The sequence below is a fragment of the Ctenopharyngodon idella genome, chromosome 7 (genome assembly GCF_019924925.1).
Source record: "Ctenopharyngodon idella isolate HZGC_01 chromosome 7, HZGC01, whole genome shotgun sequence".
Lineage (NCBI taxonomy): Eukaryota > Metazoa > Chordata > Actinopteri > Cypriniformes > Xenocyprididae > Ctenopharyngodon > Ctenopharyngodon idella.
The window spans coordinates 19,087,817-19,103,142 of NC_067226.1; the positions used below are offsets into that span (position 1 = coordinate 19,087,817).

A 15,326-nucleotide genomic window follows, 5' to 3' on the forward strand; every position below is an offset into this window, starting at 1 on the left:
TTTGGTTCAGGAGGAACTGTAAAAGGTGGCTGCTGTTTGTTTGTGGTGCTCAATGACTTTCTACATATCTGCATAGCCTTATGGAACACGCTGATGACGTGCGATGTCTGCGTGAGCAGGGTGTGCTGAGGTATGGAAATACATATGTTGACAGGCAGGTAGGACACTGGACCGAATGCAATGATTGGACAAACTTTTTTTTTTTTTTTTTTGGTCCTGGGACTTCTACAGAAGATAAATGTACGTTTAAATATTTTGACCATGTCTATTGTTGATTGCTATCAGGATGTGAAGAGAGTTTCAACCAGTATAACAAAGAATGTTTATAAAACAAATTGCCTACCCTACTTTTAAACATACTTAGTTAAATCTCTAAATCAGGGCTGGGCAGCTCTGGCCCCTGAGATCCACTGTCCTGCAGTTTAGCTCCAACCCTAATCAAACACCTGAAAAAGCTAATTAAGGTCTTCAGGATAATTAGAAACAAAGCTGCTTGAGGGCTAGCCTGCAAAGTTAGCAAAAAAAAAAAAAAAAAAAAAGTGTAACACTTTGGTACACAGTAAACAACTGCTTTTGTTCACGAAACTGCTGTTGCTTTAATTGGAACTATTATTTCGGTACAAAATAGAGCAAAACAATACTGACAATACTGTGTTAAATGTGCATCACTTAATATTACCCTTTTGTTTGTTGAACTGTTGTATAAAATCAATGTCACATTTGTCATGTGGATATTTGGGAAAAAATTATCCTCATATCATATATATTATCAACATTAAGAACAACTCACACAGGGTATGTTATTTTTGTACTGAAGAGAGTTTGAGTCTTAAATTGATCTCTATGCACTGTCTATATTTGTTCTTCATGCTAGTAAGTGCTAAAACCCTACTTTTACAAAGGTACATTGTCGAGCATGGCAGTAATTTGATTAAGGCAGCAATTTGCTAAGGCAGCATACTCTGCACGCAACCTATCATATGCACGCTGCTTGTGTAGATGCAGTCAGGTTTGACCGCAAAAGATGAGGTAATTTGATTAGATGCCATGTATTTGGCCTTTTCCAGCATTTTGCCTTTTAGAAATACATGCTTGGTTTTAATGTTAATTTAAGGTGGGGTAAAATTAATTGAACGGCAAAACTCAGCATTTTGTTTGCGTGCCACCTCTGTCACCAATGTACAATTTTTAAGAAGAATGTAAAAATGAAGGTCCACCCCTGAGATCAAATGAATTCACACAAATTTGCCAAAACATAGTTTTGAATTGTCATGAGATTGTTTTGGAAGTTTTTAGAAAGTTTAGAAAGTTTAGGGTCTTGGGGTTGTCAAGTAAGTTTCATTCATATTTTTTCCCCCTTTAAACTGGTATAAAATCTCATACCAGTATCATCCCTTATACAGAGTAAGACAGGTATACTGTGGCAGGTACTGAAAATAAACTTTTTGAATTTTCTAACGTAATCCTTTTTTATAATTAAAAAAATAAATTAACTGTGTAACAAACACAATTAAAATTTAAATTAAACATGAATTTCCTAATGTCTTATTTGGTTTAAAAAATAGTTAAAGCATGGAAGAACTTTTTTGACAGCATCACTCAAGCTGCATTAAACATTTTGTGTAAAATCTGATGATCATGTTCTCCATCATGATTTGAGATTATCCAAAGACCATCTTGAGCTTTAATTTACTTCAGTTCAATTCAATTCAAATTTATTTGTATAGCGCTTCCCACAATACATATCAATTTCAAAGCTGCTTTACAGAAAATGAATGTCAACATTACAATTTAGAGTAATCTGTTATCAGAGGTGACTATGACCAAATTATGTAATTTCAGAAATGTACATATACAAATAACACATTTAGCTACCAACGGTCATTACTTATTGTCATAAACTTATTTAGTGGCCTACCAAGCTTTAAAGGGTTATTTCACCCAAAAATGAAAATTCTGTCGTTAATTACTCACCCTCCTTTCGTTTCACACCCGTAAGACCGTCTTTCATCTTCATAACACAAATTAAGATATTTTTGATAAAATCCGATGGCTCAGTGAGTCCTCCATTGACAGCAAGTTAATTTACACTTTCAAACGCCCAGAAAGCTACTAAAGACATATTTCAGACAGTTCATGTGACTACAGTGGTTCAACCTTAATGTTATGAAGCGACAAGAATACTTTTTGTTCAGCAATATCTAGTGATGTGCGATTTCAAAACACTGCTTCATGAAGCTTTGAAGTTTTACGAATCTTTTGTTTCGAATCAGTGGTTCGGAGTGTGTATCAAACTGCAAAAGTCATGTGAACCATTGAAAAATTTCTAAACACTTATGACGTAACGAAGCCTCGTTTACTGAAATCACATGATTTTCACACTTCAAACCACTGATTCGAAACAAAAGATTCGTAAAGCTTCGAAGCATCTTGAAGCAGTGTTTTGAAATCGCCCATCACTAGATATTGTTGAATAAAGTTGTCATTGGCGCACAAAAAGCATTCTTGTCGCTTAAGGGTTCTGGGCATTGAAAGTGTAAATTAACTTGCTGTCAATGCAGGCCTCACTGAGCCATCAGATTTTATCAAAAATGTCTTAATTTGTGTTACGAAGATGAAAGAAGGTCTTACAGGTGTGGAACGACATGAGGGTGAGTAATTAATGACAGAATTTTCATTTTGGGGTGAACTAACCCTTTAACATTTTTTATACATTTTATAAAAAGTTATTTTGGTTTGAAACTTTTCAGTGCAAAAAACTTTCCAGCTTTAAATAAAAACTTTCAGGTACAGTAAATATGATTCTCATTGCACAGCATATTTTGTGTACATGGGCACAGTGTGAGGTTTAAAATACTGTAGGTACATGCTGAAAGGTGACTCTTGATTTTGCATTTCATATTTCATGAGGTACTGTCCCTGTGATTCTGGATTCGTTTATATTGCATTCAGGGGTCAGAGCGGTGCGCTTTTAAAGATTGCTGTCTGCTGTGTTTTTGCATGGTCAGCACTCTGCCACCCTGATTTTCAATTTGAACACTGAAGTAAACTGAAGGGGCCAGGCCCAGGAGTAATCGCTCTACTCGCATAGTCTGGAAGAAAAGCGTCTTGTGCTGTGTCACTACAGATATTACAAATACTTTGCCTTAACAGCAGGGGGAAACAGCAGGGACAATAAGTGTTTTAACTATCCTAATTTTTCCTCAACCTTTCTCTGTACTTTTTTTTTTTTAAATGTATTCGCTTTTTTATTGCACACACAGACAGTTGAGTTGTGAACGACTCATAAAAATTTTCCACAATGAGAATATGCAAGATCCCCATCCCTCCAGCTGTGTGTTTCCAGCAAGGCCGTCTCCTGCCAAGACTCTCTTTGTCTTGTAATTGTATTCTTACTCAACAACTTAGCCCATTACAATATGGATTTTCTCCCAGGGATGTGGTTGGAGTGCCACACTTCGAACACTTCGAGAGTCGTTCGAACATTTCCGCTCTAAAAGATTATCTGCTAGTTTCTATTGTGTTGAAGATGACTAATATCATTAAATGGGCAAATCTGATAAAGCCCTGATGTTTCTCAAGTAGTGTGCTCAGAATAGCTAGACAGAAATGTTCGGATGCAGCTATATGCAGCAATGACATCAATTTTTCGAGAGCTGCTTTCAGTAACCACTTTCACTGGTACAACAGTACTATGCATGCTTTAGCTTCATTTCCTATGCCGTTACGGTTTCAGCACAAGAAATGTGATAAAGATGGAGATTAAATCTTCCCTAACCAGCTTTTTTTTTTCCACTAACCCGCTGCAGTGCTGTAGGATGTGGTTTTGGCAGAAGTCCTGACATTTTTAAAAGTGCACCAATATTTTTGCTAACAAGGTCCTCACGACATCAGGAAACATGGGGGTGCACCATCCCACAGCCAATGAATTACCCCCCACGGCTCCTGCCTCTGCCTGAAATTTTGCAGTCACATGCTTACATGCCATATCTCATGGTTAAATTATTCCAGTCAATATTTAAGGCCATCGCTAGACCATAAAACTGACTATCGACATGAGGTCCTCTAATGATTTAGCAAATGGCCATAAATATAGACAGTGGATTTGATTTGATTTAAGTCAATATCTGTAACTAATCTATAACTCTTGAGTTTCCCTGTAGTATTGTGCAGCTGAGTGTTCTTCATTAGAGAATGCAAGTTCTCTTTTTGCTGTGAATACGAATAGGTGACTAAATTAACTGCGGAAGGTCATAATTTCCCAAGCGAGGGTTGCTAACATGCTTGCAAGTAATGATTGCAATTTCATTTTCTTGATTTAATAGGCCAGGAAAACAATTAAATTGCAAGTGATTCTCTCTGTTTGGGCCTGTGTTTATCTCCGTAAATTCAAACTCTTGAAAGTTGCTCTCAGCTGAAAGCCCAAGGGAATCTGGGCTGAGCTAATGATAAATTTTCCTTAACAAGTTCATCAGACTAATATCACTAGTGATATTAAAAGCTGCAAGACTAATGAAATGATCAAATATCAATAATAATTACATGAATGTATTAAGATAATTGTAGATAAATGTAAGCAGGATACCTTAAGGAGATCCTAATACTAACATTATGAAGTTTCAGCTTTAGATATATTTGGTGGGAACATTAGATCCATGGACAAGATCTCCCTGCAGCCTGATCCACCCACACAGCCAGAGAAGAGCGAGAGGGGGAAAAAAGTGATTACGGCCATTTCATCTGATTATTCATCAGTGTCATTATGATAATGGAGGCAGCATAAGTTATTTTGGCACAATCCAATGATTGTGGCGATTATACCTGGCCATAGACGCTTCAATCTAAATTACTTTACAGACTAAGACTCCTACTGGATGCGCAAGGGACGCAGAGGAGCTGAGGAAGATCTATGTGGGAGTAATTTGCATTACTCCCTCGTTTTGTATCTATTTTCTCTGGCTAAACTGCTTGAAAAGTCCTTCTAAGAGGCAAGTAAGGTATTGATTTTTTTACTTGTTTAAACACCAGTAGGATAGGGCTTCGATCATTTGAAAGATGTGCATCACTCTCTTTAGAATATACTGAAGCTCAGATGCTGAATTAAATGGTATTATACACCCTACTGTTTAATGCAGTGTATTTTGGTTGTATTTGGTTGAGCTGGAACATTGCAAGAATTTAGTGTGTGTGAAATAAATTGCAGAAGGATCATACTTTTCGAAATGACTTTGAAATCGCACTCTTTCAGAATAAAACGTCATTGTTTAATGTTATTGTCTACTCAAGGTGAACATGACATGTACTTATAGTGCACTTCAGTCTTTGTAAATTTAAATGGAGGGCATCCATTTGTAAAGCCTCTTCTTTGGCTTCAACACAGTCTCCCCATTTAAGTAAAGGCTTTGGCAGGCATCCCATAAGCAAAATCCTTTCTGTAAGCCATTGTTTCCAGGTCCCGAGGAGTCAACCCAATGTCTCCAGAGAACTCACTTGAGTGTGTTGTTTTGGTTTGTCCTTTTATACTTCTAGGGCAAATAAGCAGAGCACATTGCAGAGCATTGTACTGTGTATGTAAGAGATTTTACATAAAATTTAGATTTAGTTAATAACTGATTATGCAATTTTATGTTGCCTCTAACCTAACAGTGAAAATGTGAAAAGGAAATGATGCATATACTATTTACCTTTTTTATACTATTTACCTTTGACATTCAGTATACATTTTATCAGGTGCACATTTGTTTACAGTGTGAGATGTTCACTGCTTGTACCCACAACACAACCATGACAGCATTTCGATGTTCATTCTTCCATAACACTGAATTGATTGCTGTCCTTGTGGAGACCCTTGGTGTCCTAAATGTAGGAAACAGAGATTTACTGGAATAACAAAGAGAGGAGCAAAGAGTATACCGAAGGATTTCTTCCCAAGAATAAGCTATAAGATTCTGTGAATATTACTTGGCTGATTTACCACCAAATAGATAACCCTGCTATAAAAAAAAAAAATAAAAAAAAAAGATCTTAGTTAATCATTCAGATCATTTTGAACTATGTTTTATAATTATTAAATTATATTTACATATTTTTTTAACTGAAGATAACATAAAATGATCAATAGTGGATGAATAGATGACTTTTAGTGGATGATATAATGACTTTAATCAGTGTCCTGCAGGAGCTCTTATAAAAGAGACCTTCATCATACGCCTTCTCTCTGATGTCTTAGAAAGCTTTTGAAAGAGTTATCAGATATTGGTTGTGAAGTAAAATGCAGAGGATGACAGAGAGCATGTTATAGCCACCAGTGAACCTACAGGACAAGTTATTGAATGAGTCTAGACTGTAGCACTCATGTGAATATAATATTTGAGCAAGGGTAGGGTGTCTGTTTGAGACAAGATTAAAATGAATTAGTCTAAAAGCTGGGGGGGAAAACTCTGTTTTCAACAGCTCTCTGAAGGAGGTTAATGTTTATTAGATTTTCACACTGATGTCCCTTGATTATATTCATCTTGAACTTTACAAAGAAGCTTATTTTAATTTGTTTACTCAAAGAACCTGTTTCTTCAAACCTCATCTTTATCTTTATTTTTGTTTGTGTGTTATACATGTGTTAAAGCTTTCCCTGTGAAACACAGGTCATTAATTTGATTGGCATAAGAGACCTCAATGAATATGCAGGCTTTGGAAAGAGCACTGCAGGAAAAAAAACAAAAATTCAGTCAAACTGCATTAAATTAGCACATCACTCTCAAGATTCATCATCATCAACAACGAGCAAGGACAAGCCTTGCATATGCATTTGAATGATTATTAAATGGTTGATGATTATTAAACTGTTGTTATTTCTTATGTGACTCAAAAAGTGTTTGTATATCATCACATTATTTTTAATATTTCACTACAGCATATTTATGTCTTGACTCTTGATGATAGAATTGCTTCTAAAAAATCCTCAGGAAATAACAGCATATAATGAGGCCTTTGCCCAGTCTGGTTTGAGATACAGTATGTCAAATACATGAGTTTGAATGTGACAATTGTAAAAATGTCATCTCTAAGTGTGTGTCAGAAAACTTACTGTCTAGGACTTACTGTCACTTTCAGATGTAGGAAGGATGTGTGGATTGCTATTATGTAATTAATGAGATAAAAATGGGTTTTAAAGTAATTCTCGTGTCTCCCATTTTTGATAAAGGCCTCAAGCTAATCGCTCAATCAATACCTGAGAGATTAGTGTGCTTTCTCCGTAAATTCCTTGGTTATTTTTGGTAATGAAAAAGAGACTCCTGCCAGGACATGCCCTGATTATCTCACGCATCCCATTAAATGTGCGTCCATTGAAAGTTCTCTCAGCTTCTCACAGTAAGGTGTCAATTACACTGCTGCTAACTAACATTCATCGCCTACCAATGAGATTAACATCTCACTGTGACTAAATCAATCACAGTCCTCAGTTTTAACAATTTTATAAGATGATCAGCAGCACAGATGAACAGTGAGACCATCTGAGACATTATATACATCGTATAATGGGATGTCAAAGACAAGAAAGACGGTTAATTCAAAATGAATTATTTATTTTATTCTAAGAAGACTGAGATATGTGAAAGACACATACAATTTAGACTTGATCATCACTGACAAAGCATGTGATATTTCCAGTCTGGTTTCAGACTGCTTCTAACAACAGACTGTAATATAATACTCATGACAAAAGTCAAGCTCACAGTCATCTGGAATGTATATTTACTGTATAATACCATCTATCAACCAACATGCAGCCCACTCATTCATTGAGGTTGTTGAGGAGGTGTTATTGGTGTCATGCGACTTCAGCTCCTGTTGCCATTTTGATCGGAAAAATGCTCTTTGTCTCATACTTTATTTACTTTCCTACTGTGGTGGGAGATTCTGAGAGTAACATTATATAATTATGACAGAGCTTGCTTGATCTTGTAAATGAAAACATTTCTATGTATTTCTACTTGATTGCCTTACTTTCAGTTTCATAATACACTGAAATTAAATTTTGCTTGTCAAAGTGAGTTTGTAAGAGACTTGTGTCGTCCTAATTTCTAACTCCTTTTATTTCCCTCTCATTATTAATGAGAATACTGATTATAGTAAGCTATTTGCAAACAGCATAGGTAATAAGACATCTTATTTTTCATAAGAACACTTGAGCAGATAATGAGAGCAGAGACTTGTGGGGTGAAGGAATTTTAAATTTAGGTTGTGCTGTAGCACTGGCACATTTCTTGTGGGCTTTGACAATTCGGTTTCTATGTATCTTCATAGTATGTGAAAGCATATAGTGCTGAATATACAAGCCAAACACACATCCTTATCTCCTAGATATGATGGACCTGTCTGCAGCTTAATCCATCCCTCTGACAGTTTGCTGTAACAGGATTTTAATATACCTTATTTTATGGCATAGCATAAAAGATTCAGGAGTTTTTTTTTTTTTTTTACACTCAAGGTACGTAATAATATTATAGTAAAACAAATGCACAATATTATATATATATATATATATATATATATATTAGTGCTGTCAAAATTAGCGCGTTAACGCAGGCGATTAATTTTTTCAGTTTAATGCGTTAAAGATTTTTTAACACAATTAATGCGGCATCCATTTTTCCGGTCATGATTTGTCTAGCGTTACATTATATGATCACGCTCTTATTCACGCGAAAGCTTTTAAACCATTCATGCGCCACAAGACAAACGAGAACGCGGTCTTTGAATGTCGAATGTCATATACAGGTAAATATGACATTTATTATAATGGGTTTATGGGAAGATTGTTTTAAGTTCACTTAAATCAAAAGTTATTTTTTTAAAACCTAATAAATGTTGTTAGCTTTTAGTTATACTGTAATGTTGAATGTCTATAATTAATGTTTTTAAAAACATTTTTCAGCTCTATTTCATAGAGACATCAGTACCAGTATTAGTATCAGTGATACTGGCCTTCTTTCATAAAAAGATGCCATTAAACAAGTATTTAAAACATACTGTGTTTTGTTTAATTTGGAGAGTAACTGTGAAATTATGTGTGTGTGTGTGTGTGTATATATATATATATATATATATATATACACACACACACACACACACACACACACATACATACATACATACACATTTTTTTTCCTGTATTGATGGAACTCCCGATTAGGTCAAGAAAGTGGGGACAGAAACTTAGATTAGGTCAAAGGGAAATACTTGACAGATACAGTGATACAGTGCAAAAACAAAAAAAGAAAATGACATCTTTCCGTCACTTATTCTTTGAAATCTTTGTGTGTGCAGACTCATTAAACAATTGTGACAGTAATGACGCTCAATTTATCAGCCATATTTTGCATGTACATTGCCAAAACAGCAATATTTTTTTTGTTCGACATCATCAGAATATCTGAAATGTATACGCAGCGCCATTTGACAGAACAATGTTCTTATTGTTATGATAAATTGCCAAACATCAGCAGAATTTGATGTTCTGTTTGACTGCCATCATGCTTCGCTGACATTTCAACATGACACATTTTGCTAACAGATTTATTTTCCTCTTTCTCTTTTTCAGACTGCCTATAAATGTTTGGGGAGAGAATATCAGCGGGCATTAAATTATGAATGTTGAACAAGATGACCTCTTACCATCAGCGCCAGATGTTGAGAGGTCCTAGATGGAAAGGGGCTTGGTTTGACCCCTTGTTTCTCCTGCTTTTAGCCCTGCAGTTGCTTGTTGTTGCCGGACTGGTGCGAGCCCAGACCTGTCCCTCTGTGTGTTCCTGCAGTAATCAATTTAGTAAGGTCATCTGCACACGCAGAGGGCTAAAGGATGTCCCTGATGGCATCTCCACCAATACACGGTATCTTAACCTTCAGGACAATCAAATCCAGGTCATCAAAGTAGACAGTTTCAAGCATCTACGACACCTTGAGATTCTTCAGCTTAGCAGAAACCACATCCGCAACATTGAGATTGGCGCCTTTAACGGCTTAACCAGCCTTAACACTCTAGAGCTTTTTGACAATCGCCTCACGACCATCCCAAATGGCGCCTTTGAGTATCTATCAAAACTGAAAGAGCTGTGGCTTAGGAATAACCCAATTGAGAGCATACCGTCTGATGCCTTCAGTCGCTTGCCCTCCCTGCGGCGGTTGGACTTGGGAGAGCTGAAGCGTCTCTCCTACATCTCAAGTGGAGCATTTCAGGGCTTGAGTAACCTTCGCTACCTGAATCTGGGCATGTGTAACCTCAAAGAGGTCCCCAACATTCAGCCCTTGATTCGCCTGGATGAGCTGGAGATGTCCGGGAACCAGCTCACCGTCATCCAACCCAGTTCTTTTAAGGGTCTTGTCCATCTTCAGAAGCTGTGGATGATGCACGCCCAAGTCCAAACCATAGAGCGGAACTCCTTCGATGACCTGCACTCTTTGCGAGAGCTCAACCTGGCTCACAACAACCTTACCTTTTTGCCCCATGATCTCTTCACACCTTTGCACCACCTGCAGCGAGTGCATTTGCATCACAATCCCTGGAACTGTAATTGTGATATTCTTTGGCTGAGCTGGTGGCTGAGAGAGACCGTACCAACGAACACCAGCTGCTGCGCACGCTGTAATTCCCCTCCCAGCCTCAAGGGGCGCTACATAGGTGAGCTGGACCAGAGCTACTTTCAGTGCTACGCCCCCATTATTGTCGAACCACCTGTCGACCTCAATTTGACTGAAGGAATGGCAGCAGAACTCAAATGTCGGACAAATTCAGTGACCTCGGTCAGCTGGCTAACACCAAATGGCTCCATCATAACACATGGGGCGCTAAAAATGCGCATTTCCGTCCAAAACGACGGAACGCTAAATTTCACCAATGTCACCATCCAGGACACAGGAACCTACACTTGCATCGTAAGCAACATGCTAGGCAACATTTCAGCCTCTGCTGTCCTCAATGTGACATCTGTTGACAACAGTGGCTTTAGTTACTTCACTACGGTCACTGTAGAGACGATTGAAACTCCTATCGATGGGGAGAGTAGGACACCGGTGCAGCCTTCTTTCGGCTGGGCATCATCCTCAACCACAAGGGGAACACCCATTGCCACTGAGAGAGCGTACACTATTCCTGTGACTGACATAGACATTGATGGCGCTCTCAATGGTTTGGAGGAGGTGATGAAAACCACCAAGATTATTATCGGCTGTTTTGTGGCCATCACGCTCATGGCTGCCGTCATGCTTATAATATTCTACAAGATGCGCAAGCAGCACCACCAGCAGGATCATGATGGGCCGAGCCGCACCATTGAGATCATCAACGTCCACGAGGAGCTGGCGAGGGTTCCGGCCATGGAGAGTCACCTGACTCTTCCGCCCCTGGAGCATAATCATTACAACCATTATAACTCCTACAAAACTACTTATAACCATGTGTCCACTCTCAGCTCGCTGCATAGTTCAGTGCATGAACCTTTACTAATCCAAGCCAGCTCAAAGGATAACGTACAGGAGACGCAAATTTGACCATGTTGGACGAACTGAATTCTACTAATGCTGTTTAAATTTTGGTTGCGGACACGCTGTCGTCATGAAGATTACAGTGCGCATTTAGGCGTTCAGCAATGTCAATGAGAGCCAGGGTGTATGTATCATTATTTTAACAAGTGTCTTTACAAATCTTATTTATTTAAAGATATGTGAAGTGACTGAATCATCAAATCATAAGACAAAAAAAGTTAATGTCTTCTTTTTTTCTTCTTCTTTTCATTTCTATATTTTGTAAACTGAGAGAACGAATGGTTTACTTTTGTGTGCTGGTTGAATTAAGGTCAACTCCTGCACTTATGAGAGAAATGAGACGACCGTTGTTGTTTTTGTTTTTTTAGTTGTGGCATTTTACATCCCATTGCTCCAGTGTGTTTTCGTTTTTTGAGACAGTAAAAAACAAAGAAAAAACTGGCTACTGAAAACAGCAGACTTTAAATCGCATGGAGCACTTAGGTATGAATGGTGGGCCTGATGGATGCAGCGACTCTAGAGAGGTGTATAAATGGTTACATTTCCCCATGAAAAAATCCTGTTATTAAAGAAAAAAGGGAAAGCTTTCATTATCAGGGCCTGGATTATTCTGCGAATGCAGCTAGTGTCAAAGGAAACATTTCTAGTATTTATAGAAGCCACCGTTCTGAACAAACATCAATTTACTTCAATTCAGAAATTAGGTTTGCATAATTGCCTTGAATTACAGTTCTTAAGTCATGTTATTATCTAAAACGTGGCATTGGAAATTCAGCATTTAGTTTTTCCCCCTCCTAAATCTGTAAATATATTTATAACTGTAAATGCCACAAACCTATAAATATAAATATGAATTTCTATACATTATTAAACATCAGGGTAGTCAAATTATAGCCCCAATTCCACATGTGTGTGGGATATAATAGTATGATCATGGAAACAACCCTGAGTAGCTGAGGACAAGGGAATATGATTCTAAGATTATGTAGGTTTCAGACAAAAATGGCTACAAGGAAATAAATGACGAAATAAAAAGTAGCCACTATGTTTCTATGGAAACCAATAACCTTGTGAAAAACACACTGGACAAAATCAGAGTGCACCCAGTGCATAAAACATGTATTGTTTATTTCAGAACTGCATTATTTTCTATAAAAGTGATTTTTTTAAGCATAGGTTTTTTACTGTGACTGTGTGCTTTTGTATGTTTGTGAGTTGTATCTGCCATATACTGTACCATCAATTATTATTTTACCATTGTGTATAGAATTTCATGTTCATTCTATTTTAAATTAATAGTTTTTTCTGGAATGGTTTATTCGACTGGCAACTGCATACCTCGCCTAACATGATGATGATGATGATAATAATGAGTGTGTGAATGTGTCTGTAAGTCCATATGTGCAAAGAGTTGTTTCTTTGTATGCTCTACCATGAAACTGTTTTTCACCAGCTTGTGTATTGCTTTCTCAAAACATTGTTAAAAGCTTATGTGTGATGTCTCTCTCCCCCCTTTTAATCATTTTGGACGGCATGATAAGAAGATGTGATACTGGTCTCACCAGTCAACCGCTGAAGTAAACCTAATAGGTTCATATTTCAAAGGCATCAGAAAGGTACATGAAGAATATACCTCTAATTCATCACATGTGTTTGCCAGCAAGGAATTTATCACTCAGCATTTTGTATGTAAAGTTGTACTCTTACATTTTAGCATTGAATTAACAGAGTCATCTACTGAATGTGACAAATTTCAAGAAAACAGATTTCATCGTACATGATTCCTTTTATATATAACTCTACATGTTTATTTTTTGGTGGCCCCAGTCTTTTAATTTCACCCTCATTGCCATTAATAAATGGAAGATGAATTGTAACCAAGCATTTCATAAAGGATAAACTGTTGCTTCCCAGCATATGTGTTTTTTTAATCAATTATTTTTTGTAACCAATTAAAAAATGTTCCTACCATTTTTATTGTACATAATAGGTGGGATAAATTGGGACACTAGAAAAAAACAGCACTGTGCTGTTGAAAAAAAGAAGAAAATGTCTCTGTTTTCAGAGGGTCTGTACATGAATGCTAGCTTGCTCCTATCTGCTTCAGTGTTCTTGAGCACTGCATCAGTTACAGAAGCTACAATGACTAGATCATTGAAACCTACATGGCCTACATAGAAAATCTGTGGTGTTGGACTAAGCGGATTCTCTTTTGTTTTCTTCTTGTGATTTGTTTGTTATTGGTAACTCATTTTAGATTTCTATGCTGAACTGAAGTGATTTTTTTGGCAAGAGAATGTCTCTTTATTGACATATTTCTACAAGAACTGTTATTGAAAATAACCAATAATATTTCTGTCAAACTACATATTTGCTGATCAATTCATAATGCTATGGGGATACAGCTAACTAAGCGTTAACCATGAAAAAATATAAAATACCAGAGATTGTAGTTCATACGGTACATGCTGTAAATGTAAATAAAATGTTTTTTTCTAAAGTGTGGGGACTATCTATTTTAAATTATTTGCTTTGGTTGTTTATGCTCATTTCTACAAAACCTATAATTCCTGTATTTCTTTATTTCTCTGTCTATTACAAAAAGAAAAAAATAATTCCTGGAAATCACAGAACAGTCATACTATACAATGCCATTTGGTCTCAGGGGTCAATTTTAACCTTGTCTAAGCTTTGATTTGCATTTTAATAATAAGATGTTTCTGAGGTGGAATAGTATGTTAGATAAATGGAAATATTTCTGACTTGTGGCCCAAGCCTTGATTGGTAGTGTGCATAAGCTTAAACTAAATGTTAAGTTCAATATTTTGTTCATATTACACTAGTATTAAGTAGTATTAAGAAGTTAAAGGGTTAGCTCACCCAAAAATGAAAATTCTGTCATTTATTTCTCACTCTTGTGTCGTTTCACATCCGTAAGACCTTCGTTCATCTTCAGAACACAAATTAAGATCTTTTTGTTTAAGTCGGAGAGGTTTCTGTCCCTCCATAGGGATCCAACGCAATTACCACTTTCAAGGTCCATAAAGGTAGGAAAGACATCATTAAAGTACTCCATGTGACTCCAGTGGCTTAAACTCGATTTTATAAAGTGACATGAGTGCTTTTTTTACCACTTTATTTACAAAATAATATTATCTGAAGCATGTTCACGCAACAATGTCGGCTCTCGCATGAACACAAAGCTCACGCATTGTGATGCTCTCGTGAACTAGAGCATGTGCGTTGAGTTGACACGCTAGTCTGAACACAACACATGTGTCATGAAGCTCTCTTTGCAGATCAGTATTTTTGTAAATAAAGTGGTAAATTATGTTTGTTTGCGCAAACAAAGCACTTGCGTCGCTTCATAAAATTGAGGTTAAAACACTGGAGTCACATGGAGTACTTTAATGATGTCTTTACTACCTTTCTGGACCTTGAAAGTGGTAGTCACGTTGGATATCTATGGAGGGACAGAAACCTCTTGGATTTCATCAAAAAGATCTTAATTTGTGTTCCGAAGATGAACGAAGGTCTTATGGATGTGGAACTACACAAGGGTGAGTAATAAATGACAGAATTTTCATTTTTGGGTGAACTAACCCCTTTAATATTCATTGATCATTGATGTTGTAATAAATAGGTGTCAAATCACATAATAACTTTTAAACTAGTAACATAATTCAAGCATATGATGACCCTGTCTGTTTGAGAAAGCACATGCTAAAGAGACAGTCCACTTGTCCAGTACATACAGTATATGAATGAAATCATAAGCACATTTT

At 36.8% G+C, this 15,326-nt stretch overlaps 1 protein-coding gene across 1 annotated transcript in view; it reads left to right on the forward strand.

Moving 5' to 3' along the window:
- The window catches only part of lrrc4cb (leucine rich repeat containing 4C, genome duplicate b), a 30,607-nt gene extending 16,566 nt beyond the window's left edge, over positions 1-14,041 (forward strand). Inside the window, exon 2 of the mRNA XM_051900917.1 lies at positions 9,602-14,041. Coding sequence (XP_051756877.1) covers positions 9,652-11,547 — 1,896 coding nt within the window. The 5' untranslated portion in view covers positions 9,602-9,651 and the 3' untranslated portion in view covers positions 11,548-14,041. The remainder of the gene's footprint in view (positions 1-9,601) is intronic.
- The last annotated feature ends 1,285 nt before the right edge of the window (positions 14,042-15,326 follow it).